Source organism: Aythya fuligula, chromosome 10 (assembly GCF_009819795.1).
Source record: "Aythya fuligula isolate bAytFul2 chromosome 10, bAytFul2.pri, whole genome shotgun sequence".
Taxonomy (NCBI): domain Eukaryota; kingdom Metazoa; phylum Chordata; class Aves; order Anseriformes; family Anatidae; genus Aythya; species Aythya fuligula.
The window spans coordinates 11,851,913-11,866,279 of NC_045568.1; the positions used below are offsets into that span (position 1 = coordinate 11,851,913).

The 14,367-nt window shown below is 40.4% G+C and overlaps 1 protein-coding gene across 2 annotated transcripts in view; it reads left to right on the forward strand.

Annotated features, from left to right (window-relative positions):
• LOC116493183 (netrin-4-like) overlaps positions 1-14,367 on the forward strand; it is a 52,389-nt gene that overhangs the window by 26,664 nt on the left and 11,358 nt on the right. For both annotated transcript variants that reach the window (XM_032194343.1, XM_032194344.1), the window contains exons 4-5: positions 7,526-7,652; positions 8,185-8,373. In XM_032194343.1, the coding sequence (XP_032050234.1) occupies positions 7,526-7,652; positions 8,185-8,373 (316 nt within the window). The remainder of the gene's footprint in view (positions 1-7,525; positions 7,653-8,184; positions 8,374-14,367) is intronic.

The window sequence follows — 14,367 nt, forward strand, 5'->3', positions numbered from 1 at the left end:
AAGCTTTTCAAGGCTTTTCAGCCCATGCACTCAGCCCCAGAAACCTAGTAATTTAAGCAAATTTTTCTAGAGTTGTACCTTGTGGGTATGTGGAGTTTGCAGTTAAGTGATTTGGAGGCAGGTGCACACACAGAGAAAATTTTCACAGGATCTTTAAAAAAAAAAATCCATATTACTCTGCTTAAAAGTTATAAAATCCTACATCCATTTCCTTGCCTTGTTTCACCCACTGAGCTAGAAGGGACTTGGGGATGAGTCTTATGCCCATTAGGGCTTCAGAGTCCTTCTCTTGCAACGTACAAGTTTTCTGCTAAATTATGGACTTTCTCTCCCTTTTTCTCCATTCTGTCAGACAGATTCCTTATAAATTTGGCTGGTCCAGTGCTATGTCAACCCTGCCCTCCCCCACTCTCCGAACTGTAGCCATCTGCAGAGGAGCTGTAGAAAACTATTTTTCTCTTGGCTTCATCTGTTCCATTACTCAACATAATTTCACTTGAATGGGAGCTACGCATGTTGCCAAATTCGCTGAGGTAAAAATTCAGAGAAGAGTATGCAGGCCCACACTTGGAGTGGATTTGAATCTCACACCCCCAGAGCCACTATGGATTAACCAGCAGAAACTCATCTAGTCCAGACAGTGACTCAGGTATTCACTTATTAAAATATTAGGACTTGCTCCACCTTCTGCTTCCTGCTTTCATAAGACAGTCCCTCAGATATTGTGACCTGTTGTAACTCAGGGGCGGCATTTCAGCACGACAGCTGTTACTTGTATGCAGCTTGTTATAGACTGATAATGGAGTTGTTGGCACTGTAGGTAAAAATAAAAGGACACCAGCTCAAAAAAGAAGAAAAAAGCACTGAGGAAGAAAACAACAGGAAAACAGAGAAATGTGGCCTAAGGCACAGCCAGGCATGTGTGTAAAGACAGACGGAGGTGAATGCAGGCAGAGGATGGAGTTGTGTCTTGAAACTGCCACAGGCCGAGGTTGGCCTGCTATATTCCCTCACACGAAGCATGGATTTTGTACCTCTTCCGTTCTATTTATCCTGTTCTTTGTTACTGTTCAGATAGGGGCTTAGCGATGCCAGTCTGAATATGCAGCTAAACACTGCCACTGATTTTTTTTTGTCACCATTACCTGGTTAGTCAATTTGGAACTGGTGGCAGCTTTCGCTCACTGCTGTACAGGCCGTATGGTCTCAGATGGCCTTGCCGCAACTGCCCCAGCTCTCCTTATCCCTGCCAAGTTCCCTCAGACTTAATTTACCAAAGTGACCAAGTACAAGCCAGAAATCCAATTCCCTCTGAAAACACCCATATGTGTACTAGTTTTCAGACACACACACTTGTTAGACCTTTCCCCAGAAACCAGCAAGTGACATAGGAAAATAATGGCTTTTTTCATTCCTGATTAGAGCAGGAATTTGAACTATCAACCTACCCATGGCAGGCACTGTACTCCCAAGCCACTCATTCTCTTAAGTCTTTGAAAACTTGAAAAAGTTGACGTAATTTTTTAATTTGGTCTCTTAGAAGTCAAATCTACTCTCCTCAGGACCTGATATTGAAAAATTTATTATAAATCTGCACAGATACACTTCTTAATTAGAAGAGACAACAGAGTACATTTGAACTGTGAGGCAAACAAAGGGGAACAGGAGACACTAGTTTGTATTTAACCATTCAAACAACCCAGAAAAGGTCATTTTACTAAAAACAGGTAAGGGACCAGCCTCTGATGTCATTGCAAACTGCTGTATCCAAAATTGCTCTGGCGACATTACAAAAGTGAATACAGAGCCCAAAGACAAACAATTTCTCTGAATCAGCAACAGTTGCTCTGTTCTGGAAGGCTTCCAAATTTAACCTTCATTCATTAGAGAAAAAAAAAAAAAAATAGACTGAGAATAGCCCAGGAGAAAGACTAGCAACCACAACATTTACTGAAAGGACAAAAGGTAAAAGAAACTGAACAGGGAGACAGAAAAGCAAAATGCTTGAGGTGTTATTCTAAGCTAAACAGAGTTTAAAAAATAAAAAAAAAATGTGGGACAGAGATGGCAAATATGCACTTGTTCTCTCAGCTGCAGATGAGAATTTAGGTGAAATTTTGTACAGGCAAAGGTGAATAAGTATAGTGCAATTTCTGGGAAGCACTGTACCAAAGTAAGAGGTGGTCCTACAGTATTTGTTATAAACCAACCAGAAGCTACTGAGCTCCATGCAAAAACTACGAGATGAAATTCGTGGTTTAGTGTAGCAGGGTGAGCTAAGTGATTGAAATTGATCATTCAGGCATTAAAGTCTATGAAGCTATAGCCTCCTTCAAGTCATGACTCAAAGCTGCTCAGGTGGTAGATGTACAAATCACAGCCTTTGGCAGCAATACCAGACTGTTATAACAGCACAACTGTACAGTGAGTCAGATCATGGAATTAATCCAGATTAAGAATATTATTGCCAAAGTAAAAATAAATAAATAAATAAATAATTTTAATATGGTTAAGTTTCACTGTCCAATTTACACATGACTCAAGGCATGATGCAAAAGGTAGTAACATAGACAGAAGCAGTACTAAAAGCAGAAATATCTTAAATTGTGCTTGCTGACAAAGACTTCATATCCTAAAACCACTGCCTGAGAACATAGCCACTATACAAAGACACAAAAGCAGAGTTTGCTTTCAAGTGGCTGCTAAATCCAATATGATTGTGATTGAGAGTGTAGTATAACATTTTGGTTCCTGTCCTAGACTAATAATATCTTCAGACTGCCAGCATATCAGCCTGTAAACTTTTAACCTTTGCAAAAGCTGATTAAAAAACTGGAAGTTTGACGTAGACAGAATATTAGTATTGAAAGCTACAGTTTTCATCTTTCAAAGCTCATAGCATGCATTAGTGACATGAATAACCTTGGCAGAAAACATTCTAGAAGCTAGACTGCAGGAATACAAACCATCACAGGTTATGAACATAGTACTTCTGACTGGTTTTATAAATGTGGTAGTTTACATAATCACACGGTCTGCCTGCAAGCGCACCTATTTCTTTGATCCATTTAGCACAGTAACTTTGGAAGGCACCGTTCAGTTTCAAACACATTTGTCAGACCAACTGAGCTCTTAATACAATGATGATCCAATGAAGGGGAACGATCATTGGAGATAACTAGAGTTATCACAGTAATGAGGAGAAGCAGATGGAGGGAGATGTCATGAAAATAAATTCCTTATTATTTCTGAAGTACTCAATTATCGCAGCAATAAGCATTGTGGAAAGGCCCATATTGGCCTAAATTCTTTTATATCTACGGATCAGTAAGCATTGAGTGATGTGGTGTCACATATTTCATGTTAGATAAAGTGAAATATTAGAGATGTGAGACACAAATCCCCTGCGTCTTAATCTTTCTCCTGCTGTACTAACACATTTATATGTATTCACATAAATCTCTGTCATAAACTAATCAGGCTTGAGCTGAAAAATGGCTAGGCTTCTTAAGTGACTGCACAAATCTCAAATAAGTCTGTGTTGCTCATACCTCACTTTCAAATCCCCTCTATCTGGACCACCAGTTCCAAGCCTAGAAAGGAAAAATATTTTTGCCTTCTAACAGCCAAATATCATAAATCTCCCAATAACGTGAATCCAGTAGTAATCAAACAATTATCAGTGTCCTGAAGGCTTTAATAGGGTTTTAATGGTTGTAACCAGCCCCACCTGGGACTCACACCCATGCCCTCTCTCCATAGGCCCAGAGGCTTCATTTAAGCTCAGCCCTGGGCCTGTACTTTTTGTTTAAGCAATGCTGTAGGAGTTCTTGCCTGTGTATCTGCCCCCTGGAGGGATGTTGGGCTTGTGCTATAGGTGGTTTCCCCTCCTGGTAGAGCTGTTACATTTGTTGTCATTTGTCTCCCTTTCTGCTTCCAGTGTGGGTTTTGGTCAGATGTTGTAGGCTTGGTTCTAGGCCTGTCTCTTGCTGTTCTTGAAGTCAGGGCACAGTCTTTGCTATAGTCACTGTCAACCTATAGCTCCATATCCCTCAATGTCCTTGCTGTTCCATGATAGTCATCTATCATATCATCTACCTTTACTTCTACCTTGCTTTCTAGAACCTAGAAAACATGTGTCTCTCCCTTAAATCTGTATTTCTTTAACTATTTTATTTACTGTGGTTTGATCATCCGGTGAGATCCTGTGCATCCTGAGGTCTTCTGTTATGCAGAGAGCACAACCTGCTTTTTGGACCCACTTAAGAGCTCTTAATGTTTTTCAGCAGGGAATAACAAGTCAGAGACCAGCCTGCTCTTGTGGTGTTGAGTGTGACTCTCACATTCTTCCTTCCCTGAGCAGATATCTCATTTCCAATTTTATCTTACAATTTCCTATATATCATTCTTGTTCCTTCCTGGACTTCCATTCCTGGCTGCCTTTCCTATCTCTTCTTCTCTAAAAGAACACATTGCTTCTCCTGTTACTTACTGCTGCCTCTTCTATCCTCATTTCACATCTTGGTCAGGTGTAACAGGTCTCTTCATAACTCAATTTCTCCTCCAGTCTTCCTGTCATTACCACTTGCTGAGTTGCTTCTTTGCTCTCTTCTTTTGATCCTCTTTCTGTACTTGTCACTTCATGTTGCGCTCTCCTCTTTAACTATTTTCTCATGTAAATGCAGTATGAGATGATTCTCACTGACTAAACATCTTCCACCCAGTCATAAGAAACACAGGCACGTTTGCTTTCTCTTCAATTATCCTTTACTGTTTTCTTAATGTCTATCAGTGCTTCTTCCCTGCTCGAAGCCAGTTATCCTTCCATGCATTTGGAAGTATATTTGCAACTGTTCAATAGCAGAGATTGTAAGCAGGAAGCTTCCTTTATGCTTTTGTCTTACTTGCAACATGTCATCCCTAGATAGTCTCCACAAACTACAACTTGCAACAAAACAAGTCAGTGGACAACATCTATTTACCTTCAAACAACAACTTCATTCTTCCTTCCTCATTGAACTTTCCTGTTTATTCTTAATAATTGTTTATGAGTACTCATACCATCTGTGCTGTGCACTGTAAGCACAGGGTTCTGTGGAATAATGAATATTTGATCATGTCATTCAAGGCTAAAACAAGATTGCATAGTTTAATTCTGCCATTTCCCAGCTGTATAGTCTCTATTCCTTTCATGTGATTTTTATTGTATAAAGGAAGTGTATATTTTGTATACCTGTAATCATTTTGAAAAAAAAGACAATTTACAAATGTTGTGCTGAAATACACAGGCATTTCCTGTAAACTAAGAAATTTTTGGTTCTAGTCTGTTTTGGAATCAGTTGAAAAGTTCAGATAGTCTGAAGTTTGGGGTCACTAAAAAAAAATAATTCTGTAGTTCTGAGTCAGGCTCACTTTTTCCTCAGCTCTGGTCCTTTTCTCTGTTCTATGGCTTCTGAAAAGGATTCATTGCTTTTAAGTCACTGTGTTCAGAGGGGGAACTAAAAAGCCTGAAGAGCCAAATTCAAATGAAGAAAAGCCAAACACTATTTCTTCTTGGTATTATTGTTTCTCTGTAATTTGTTGTCATATTTAGTACTTTGAACGTGGATGACTTTCTTGGACAAAGGTCTGGAGAGGCATCCCATAATGTGCTACATGCTGTATCCTCCTGAGGTTTACTGGTGCTGAGCCCTGACAGAGAAATGCATACCCTGAAGTCTGTGCTCAGTCTTCCGTGAGGAGGCAGCCAACCGCTCTGTGCAGCAGCAAATCTGCCAGCTGGCCAGAGAGGGGCAATGGCATCAGCTGCAGCCTATCCCCTTTGCTAGCTGCATGACATATCTGGTCTGGGAGGATTAAAAACCAGGGCAGCAGAGAGCAAATTGCTGCAGGGAGATGGCTTTGGGGGCAGGGGAGAGCATTCACTCTTTTAAATGTTTGTCTTGATCCCAAGCTACCTGCTATGAGGGATGGGGTTGAGGGAGAACAGCAAAGGGGAAGTCTGACTTTCAGGAAAGACTGTGGAGAAGCATAACTCACATTAGTGGTGAGATTAAAGGATTACATTCAATTCACACCACAGTCAAAATGAAATCTCGGCTTCTGCTTTTTGTGTAACGTGGGCAGAGCTGTGATGGTGGTTACAGAGCTTAGCATCCTGAATCATGCATGAGGGAGAGAGTCTAGTCCCAGATTTTGTTTGCTACTCTAGAACAAATGTCTCCCTCCATGTGAAATACATGCCACTAATTGACAACTGCTTTTGTGGTGGGCAACAAATAAGATGTACAGTCCCACATTTCCTCAAATAATTTCTCAGGGGCCTTTCTCTGAGGCATTGCAAATATATTGCAATCTTTTCTTAATAAATTAACAAAAAAAAGTGTAAAGCACTTCTTGGATATAGTTCAATTATAGAATCTCATGCACCTGTAGTGGACCTGGTTATTATTATTGTGTATGAAACTAATTTCAATAGTACATTTGAACTAGATTCATTTATTAGATTTGAACTAATTTCAATAGTTCATTTGAAGGCTGGACTCACCCAGTTTCTGATATCAAGTTTCTAGTGCGAATACCTGATTTCAAAACTGATATGTATTAAAATATTTTCATGAGTAAAAATAAATTATTGTATTCCACTGAAAGCAGGTAAGTATAGAGGAAGCAAGATCTTTCTTCAGATAACTTTTCAAGAAAATAGTTGCAGAGGAAACTATGCTATTCAGCCATCTCCAGTCAAGACTTTTTATCACTTCACTGTTTCCCCTTCAAATATTTGGTGAACTTCTATTTCCTTGCCTAGGTAGGTTCATATGTTTAGTTTCTGTAGATCAACTCTGTTCTTCATCCACACCAGTTTCTGTTGAACATCTTCTAGTTTCTCATTATCTGGTAACAATATGGTCAGAACTGAAAGCTGTAGTGGAGGTACAGTTTTCTCACAACTGAACAATAAATAACTATTTCCTATCTACTTAGAATCACAATCCTTTTTCTTACACAGCCCAAAGTTTAACTGGGTCATTCCTGATCATCTGTTCTTTGCATATTCATATGTAGGCTGGTAAATTGGTGCCTGTTGTACCTAGGTCTATTTCAGCATCTGTGCTGTCCTCATGGAACATGTGGTTTGGATTGTTTCTCTGTGGGTCTGCTGAGTGGTATTTTTCCAAATTTCACAATTATTTTTGCTCAATTTTTAACTGTGCTGGGAGGTCCCAGATAACTTGCTTGCTTTTCTAACAATTTATAATTTAGTAATTCATGATGATTTAATTACCATCTTCCAGATCACTGTTAGTACCTAATAAGACAGGGACCAACACCCTCTGGTAGGCTGTGTTCTGTTCTCCTATGACTCAGCTCTGCTAACCAAGCCTGTATTTGACACTGGAGGTTTCTTAACGGAGTCAGGCAGCTGTGGAAGAGCTGTGCAGAAGTCTTGGATCTTCACGAGGCTGTTGGGCACTCCACCATGTTAATGCTTGTAGCTGTTTGACTGTGTTCTCTTTCCCGACAGGTCCATGGGAAGTGTGTGTGCAGACACAACACAGCAGGGGACCACTGTGAGAAATGTGCACCACTATACAACGATCAGCCTTGGAAGCCAGGAGATGGAAAAACAGGGGCACCGAATGAATGCAGAAGTAAGTGGGAGGGGGTTTACTGATCCAGGGCTTCAGGGTGAGCACTGACAATGACAGCAGGCAAAGTTCTCTGGCTAAGATGTCATCAATTCACATTAATGATGCCATTACAGAAATGGTGGTAAGTTGCTGGTCGTTGATGGAATATTTCAGTATGCTTATTGTTTTACTGCAGCTGATGCATTTGGGCTATTGGAAAGCGGAATTCACAAGGAAGAAATCTTTTTGTCCACGCCTATATCCGCTCCTGCATTTTAGCATTCTAGGGTTTTGTGTAAGGCTTACAATACCATCAGATTGGTTTGTGTTACTATGAGAACATGACACAATTTGCAACCACCCAAGCTTCTTGGGTGTTCTCTGTGTTGCAACTTTGAATTTTTTTTAATGAAAATCAAGGATTGCAAGCAGAGGAAATGTGTTGTATTCAGATATTTCCTCTATGATTCACAGTAGGAAAATGATACTATTTAAATAGCATTTGTTGTGCCTATTGGATAAGCCTGAAGTATGTTTCCCTGTTTCCCATCAGAGTGTCGCTGTCACAACCATGCTGACAGCTGCCATTTTGATCTGAGTGTTTGGCTGGCATCAGGAAAACGCAGTGGTGGAGTCTGTGACAACTGCAAGCATAACACAGAGGGACATCGGTGTCAAAGGTGCAAACCAGGGTATTACCGAGATAAAGGGAAACCCATGTCTTCTAGCGAGGTCTGCAAACGTAAGTGATTACTGTTATGTTCAGTGAAGATAAATGAGTGGTGGAAGCCTGTTGAAACAATCAGCAACTATGGAAGTATTACTGTCCTTTCTTTGTATTTTGTTCCTAGACTTCAGTTTTCTGATCAAAGGCCATTTTTCTGATTTGCTGTGTCTATTCCCCTATGGTGTCACAAATTATTTTTTTCTGCTGACTGTAATAGTTCTCCCAATGCATTACATCCTAGTGAAAGTGACATTCCTCTTGTGCTTGCATTTAAAATAATGTGATTCTATTTCTCACTTGAGGTGCATTTTATTTAACTTTTTCCTGCACCTCTCTTAAGGCTGGGTGCCTATGTGTAAGCTATTGTTAAATTCCCTTTGATTATGCAACATCTGTGGACGTAAATGTATATGATAATGGCTACAGGAGGTGTATATCCATATGGGAACAGATGAATCAGAGCTCACAGACTTATCTCTAAATTCTACAGCTGTATTATGGGGTGCTCTGCCCAAATTAATTGCCTCATTAACACTTCAGCAGGATGTGTTAGGAAGTAACTCACACGCATGTATAACCTCTGGATCAAGGTAGTTTGCACCCAGACAGTCTGGAACATAGCCAGAACAAGCCCAAATCTCCCTTACTGTAGATGTTCTCTGAGTATTCTGCCAAGCTTCACACCTCTTATTCCATCTGGCATCTATTTGGGAGGATGCTATTTTCAACAATGTACGTGATTTTGATCCTCCCTTTGGATAGTCTTTCTTCCCTTCAACTTAGACATCGGTTGCCAGCGTGGAGAACTTCGGCCTCTATCATCCATACTCACGTCTGCTGGCAGCATATGCCTTTGAAGCTTTCCTAACACCTTGATGGTCTTCATCAAGATTTCTCTTAAACACTCCTCTCCCTGGGACTAATGGCCTGTGATATTGCTTAAACTTTCTGTGAACAGCACATCCTATGCTTCTGGTCTTCTGTATACTTTCCACTGGAATATCTTCCCAATTAGGGCCAGTAAGGACTGCTTCCACACAACTCTTTCTCTTTGATTTCATAATTTCCAAAGAAAACTGATAGACAGGGTTACAGTGAGTTTACCTAATTTACTCTGTATGCCATAGTGTTCTACAGTGGTTTCTCTTTAGTCCTGTTTTTATTCAGTGCAGATTTTCTACAGGGAAATGTTTGTAATGGGGATACATCTTTATGCGAGAAGATTAGTTTTCAGTCTTATAGTATCTGAAAGTATTTGTGTATGAACACTGGTATACAGCAGTCGGGTGAAGGTGTAGTAACCAACATTGTGTGTAATATTAGATAACCAGTAACATAAAGGTGCACTGGAGAGAAGCAGAAAGGAAAAAAAAAATGTTTGAAAATAGAGCCTACCTGTGAGGAAACCCTAGAACAGTCTGCCTGGGTGAAATCAGACCTTGACTCTACCTCTGCATCTTTTGTCTGGTCCCGTTACAAGCCTTGTAGTGCCTCCTGCCAATACTCTGCATAGCAAAAGAAAAACTATTCAGAGGGATAAGCAGAAATTTACCATGCTGAAAGAACTTTATTCCTATCATGCCAATCAAGCACAATAACATTCTTTTCACCTGGGAACATGCTGCTGCCAGCAGAAGTCCCCCAAATACAATTGTTTCCACTCTGCCTTGTGCAATCAAGCCTAGATTGCTGCCATTCCACTCTAGCTACCTGAAAGTTGTGTGTCTTTTCCAGCCTCCCTGTACAGGCAGTGGAGAAGCAGTAGGGTGTCCAGGGGATGATTTATTGTGTTCCAACATAGACACCTGTGACAGATGAACTGAATTGCCCTCTAAAGTGCAATTCTATTTCTTTTCCCTGACTTAAGAGGTATTCTGGATCACTAGCCTGCATCAGAGTTTCTGTTGGTTGAGATGAATTTAACAGGTTTGACCAAGCATTAATACCAATAAGTAAACCTGACTTTATGTGTGCATAACTGAAGTCACCGAGACCTTTCACAGACATGTTAAGTAGTGCATGAATGCTTGCCATATTAAGGTATAAGGGAAGGGCAGGCAGTTCACTCTTGAAAGCATCAATTTTTATAGCAGATTGGTGTGTGCATGATGCTTGTAGTTGTGTGGAAAAAGAAGGGATATTCGAGATATAATTAAAAAGTTAAGCTTATGTGTAGTGAGGAGTGTGCGTGTTGGGAGAGGGGCGTTAGTCTGCTTTTTCTTATCTAAGGTGAGGAAGACAATTCCTACAATGCCCTTTGACAAATTACCTTAACAAGGTAGCATTTTGTATGATGAAAGAACTGATCCCCAAACACTTACACACTGCCTACATATCACATGAGAAAGTGTGCACTTTGTTATGCTGTACATCTGCAGATAATTTTCAGGGAATATTACCATACTTTGGACGTTATTATCAGTGATAGCAAAACTAGGAACCATAGCGCAGACAGGCAGAATTGTTTTGGTTAGAACAGACTCAGTTTGATAGAGGTGAGATTTGAGATTTCACCTTCAGAACCACCATCATCTCCTTACGCCTAGTGCTGATACTAGACTCAAAGACTCCATGCAGATTGAAGGACAGACCATCTTCTCCATTCTTTACGTTGCAAGATATGCATTGCTATTAAATGTAATCTGGTGTGGTATGAGTAAATTTTTCAGGTTGTATGACCCTAAAAAATGGTTATTTGTTAAAAAGTTACTGTTTTTTTTTTTTGTTTGTTTTACCTTGTTAATAAGTACTAAAAGCAATAATCATATCGGGTAGATTTTTCTCAGCCTGCTGATCATAAATTGAAGAGCTGCCAATGCTGGACCAGAATGTGAAGATTTGCACGTACCACTTCACAGAATCACAGAATAGTTGAGGTTGGAAGGGACTTCATCAACTCATTTTGAGAAAACCATGCAAGCAGCACCAGGCAAACAACACTAAATAACCCACCCACTGAGCAAATGCTGAAAAGCAGTAATAAACTGCAAACAGCAGGCTGAATGGATTATTTTGGTGAGAGCAACCTGGTCATCAGCTTCCCATTTTGAAATCAGAGAAGAAAAATCTCCATGGGAGATCAAAACTTGACCCATGTGTACAGTGGATACTGAGCTGGGAAAGGAAATCTGATGAAAAAGCTGAATGAAATGCTGTGCTAATCCCTTTGAGAAAGCACGCTTGAAGAGTGCTCTGCCATCCAGAGCAAAGTCTAGGTTCAGCTGTGGCAGCCCCCTCAGGCTCCCAGAAAGTGAACAGGACGCTGCCCAGGCCCAGAAAGTCTTTAAGCATTAGTCATAATAATGAACAGCATTGTCTCTTAATCACTGCTAGGAAAAAAAAAAAAAGTTGTATAACAATTGGATGTCCTGGCATTATCCAAACCACCCTTTGCTGACCTCCAGTATGAGACCGCAAAGATATTCCCTTGAAAAAAAAATAAAAATCTGTTGAAGTTTGACATGTAAGTGTGAATCTGCTACTCCTTTTCATCTGCAGAGACAGCCCGCCTCTGATCCCTTTGCTTCTCTTCTTCCAGCTGGGGATGAATGAGAGCCAGGTCATGTACAGAGACTTGTTTCAACACTGTTTAGATTTATTAAATTAAAAAAAAAAAAAAAAAAAAGGAAGGCATGAGAAAAGTCCCAGAGCCAAGCCTGGGACACCTGCTTGTTATTGGGGGTGACAACACAGGATTAAGCAGTTTGAATATAGATTTGTGTGAGAGCTTTGACTCATAAGCCTAATCGTTTCCTAACCAATGGCTAGAAAAGCTGCTGTATCCTTGGGTCTTTCCTGTGGCTTATTTGGAGGCTTAAAGGATCCTTCTGAAATGGCACCATCTTTTGTACTCACACTTTGCTTAGCTTAAAAAAAAAATGCAGGCATGTAGACCAATTAGAAAGGCTCTCCAGGAAAACAAGCTTTCTACTCTAAGCACAAGGGTTGAAAATTAAAATGTGACCAGATGCACATGCACACACATTCTGAAAAGCTCTGCTGCTCTTCCTTTTACTTCTGCACAGAGGGAGTAAACTTTTAATTGTGATATCACAAAGGCCTGATCACATCTTGGTTCAGTCTGTCTTAACCAGCCCTGACCACACACACAGCTGTCTATCTTATTGCCTTCAGTTAAGAAGCATCATTGGCTGAGTCAATCTCCACATCTGACATGCTTTAAAAATTGCTCTGACTTGGTCATATGCTCAAAAGATGCACGTGTATATATTTCAGATTCAAAAGGCGTTGTTGCCTGTTTTTCATCAAGTAGCTGGTCTGCTCACAACTATCTTCTGCAGTGTAACTGCACAGAAGTTTAAGGGGAGATGCCTCAAAGTCCACTGATCTACTTGGACCTCTTGCTATTTTTCTATAACGTGGTACCACATTGTTGCAACCCATATTGCATTTTACATCTGTGTCCAATTACATGGAGAAGACAGCTGTGCTGAGGGCAGACAGATTTATTGAGGATTAGAGTGGAGACTGTTGTATGAATATGTTTTTTTTTATTCCTTGTTTCCCTCTTTTACAGTATGTTACATCCAGTAGAGTGACAAAAAAACTTAGGAGAGTAAAAGCCAAGAGGATGCTGGTAATACACAGTGAAGTGTTGTTCATTACACTGCTGTCAAGGGGAGAACCCATACAAACCAGCCATCTCTGGGCCAGAACTGTCCGCACACCGTCCCTAACATAATTGATGATGCCTTTGACAAACAAGGCCATTGTCATGCTGGCTCGTGTTTTGTTAGACAGGGAGGTGGATAAAGAGAAGACTAGGGTTTGCCAAGAGGAAAGAAGCAAAACTCAGCAGGGGAAGGTTCTTTGTTAAATATTGGGAAATGTGAAAGGATGGGTTTTTGGAAACTTGCTTTTCTGTTCTTTTAGTTATGAGGTTTATTTGCAAATCTATGATACCATTAAGCAGATAAAACCCAGTCATCAACAACGGCCCCTTCAGCATGTGGCAAGTGAGCTCTTATTTGGGGAGTTTCCTTAGATGCATAACTGATTTTGGCCATAACACTCTGTAAGCCAGACATGTACACACCCAAGCTGAAATGCTAAATAAACACAGACTGAGTAAAGCATTTGCAAGCCACTTGTATAACTCATCTGAAAGTGTTGTACATTTATTGATCTGGCTTGCTCTCTGATCCACCAGAAGGCTGTCCATGTTTCTAATTGGGAAATATGCCCCACAGTTCATTTGGGAACATCAGTTTTCATCAACTGCAGTCCTGAAATAAATTAAAAACCAAACCCAAAACCCAACAACAAACAAAACAACAACAAACCATGTTTTTTTCTACCTCCTTATCAGCTGTCAATGCTGTCATTCACTGTCCTGCAATACTTTCCCTTGGGGATAGGCTGTGAGAAGGCCTCGTCTTGAATCAGAATCTAGACTCAGTAATAGGGAGGCTAATGATGCTAAGGATATACCCATCTGTTATGTGACCCTCACAGATAAAACATGAAAACTGGAAGTAAAATGGGAATGAAGACAGATCCAGAAGTTGCAGAAACATGAGGAATTTCAGGTGAAAACTCCACAGGCAGATCATATCTACAGAGATACTAGAATGAAATCAGAAACCTGGATTCAAGCCAACATAGATGTTGGCAACTTCTGACTTCTTGTCAACCTCAGAAAACCTGCATTAAAGAAAGAGTGTTTCTGCTCCTTATCCCCAAATCTATGGCATCCATTTTTTTTTCAGTGGTGGATGGAACTAAATGTCTTCTTTTTTAGGATGATGTAGTCAGCCCTGCAAAAATCTGGGCAAAAGTAATTCAAGTTGAGCAGTGACAAATCAGAACTTGCCTTTGAAACTGTCAATGCTAATGAGCGCTTCGTTGTTACACCTGCTCTCCAGAACTGACAGCAAAATCCCTGGGTTTGCTCCCAAAGTCAAGACTGCTTTGTGGCAAACAGGCGAGCCTGCTGCCATCCGCCAACCAGCTCATTGTGTTGAGTACATTGCCCATGACAGCACGCTT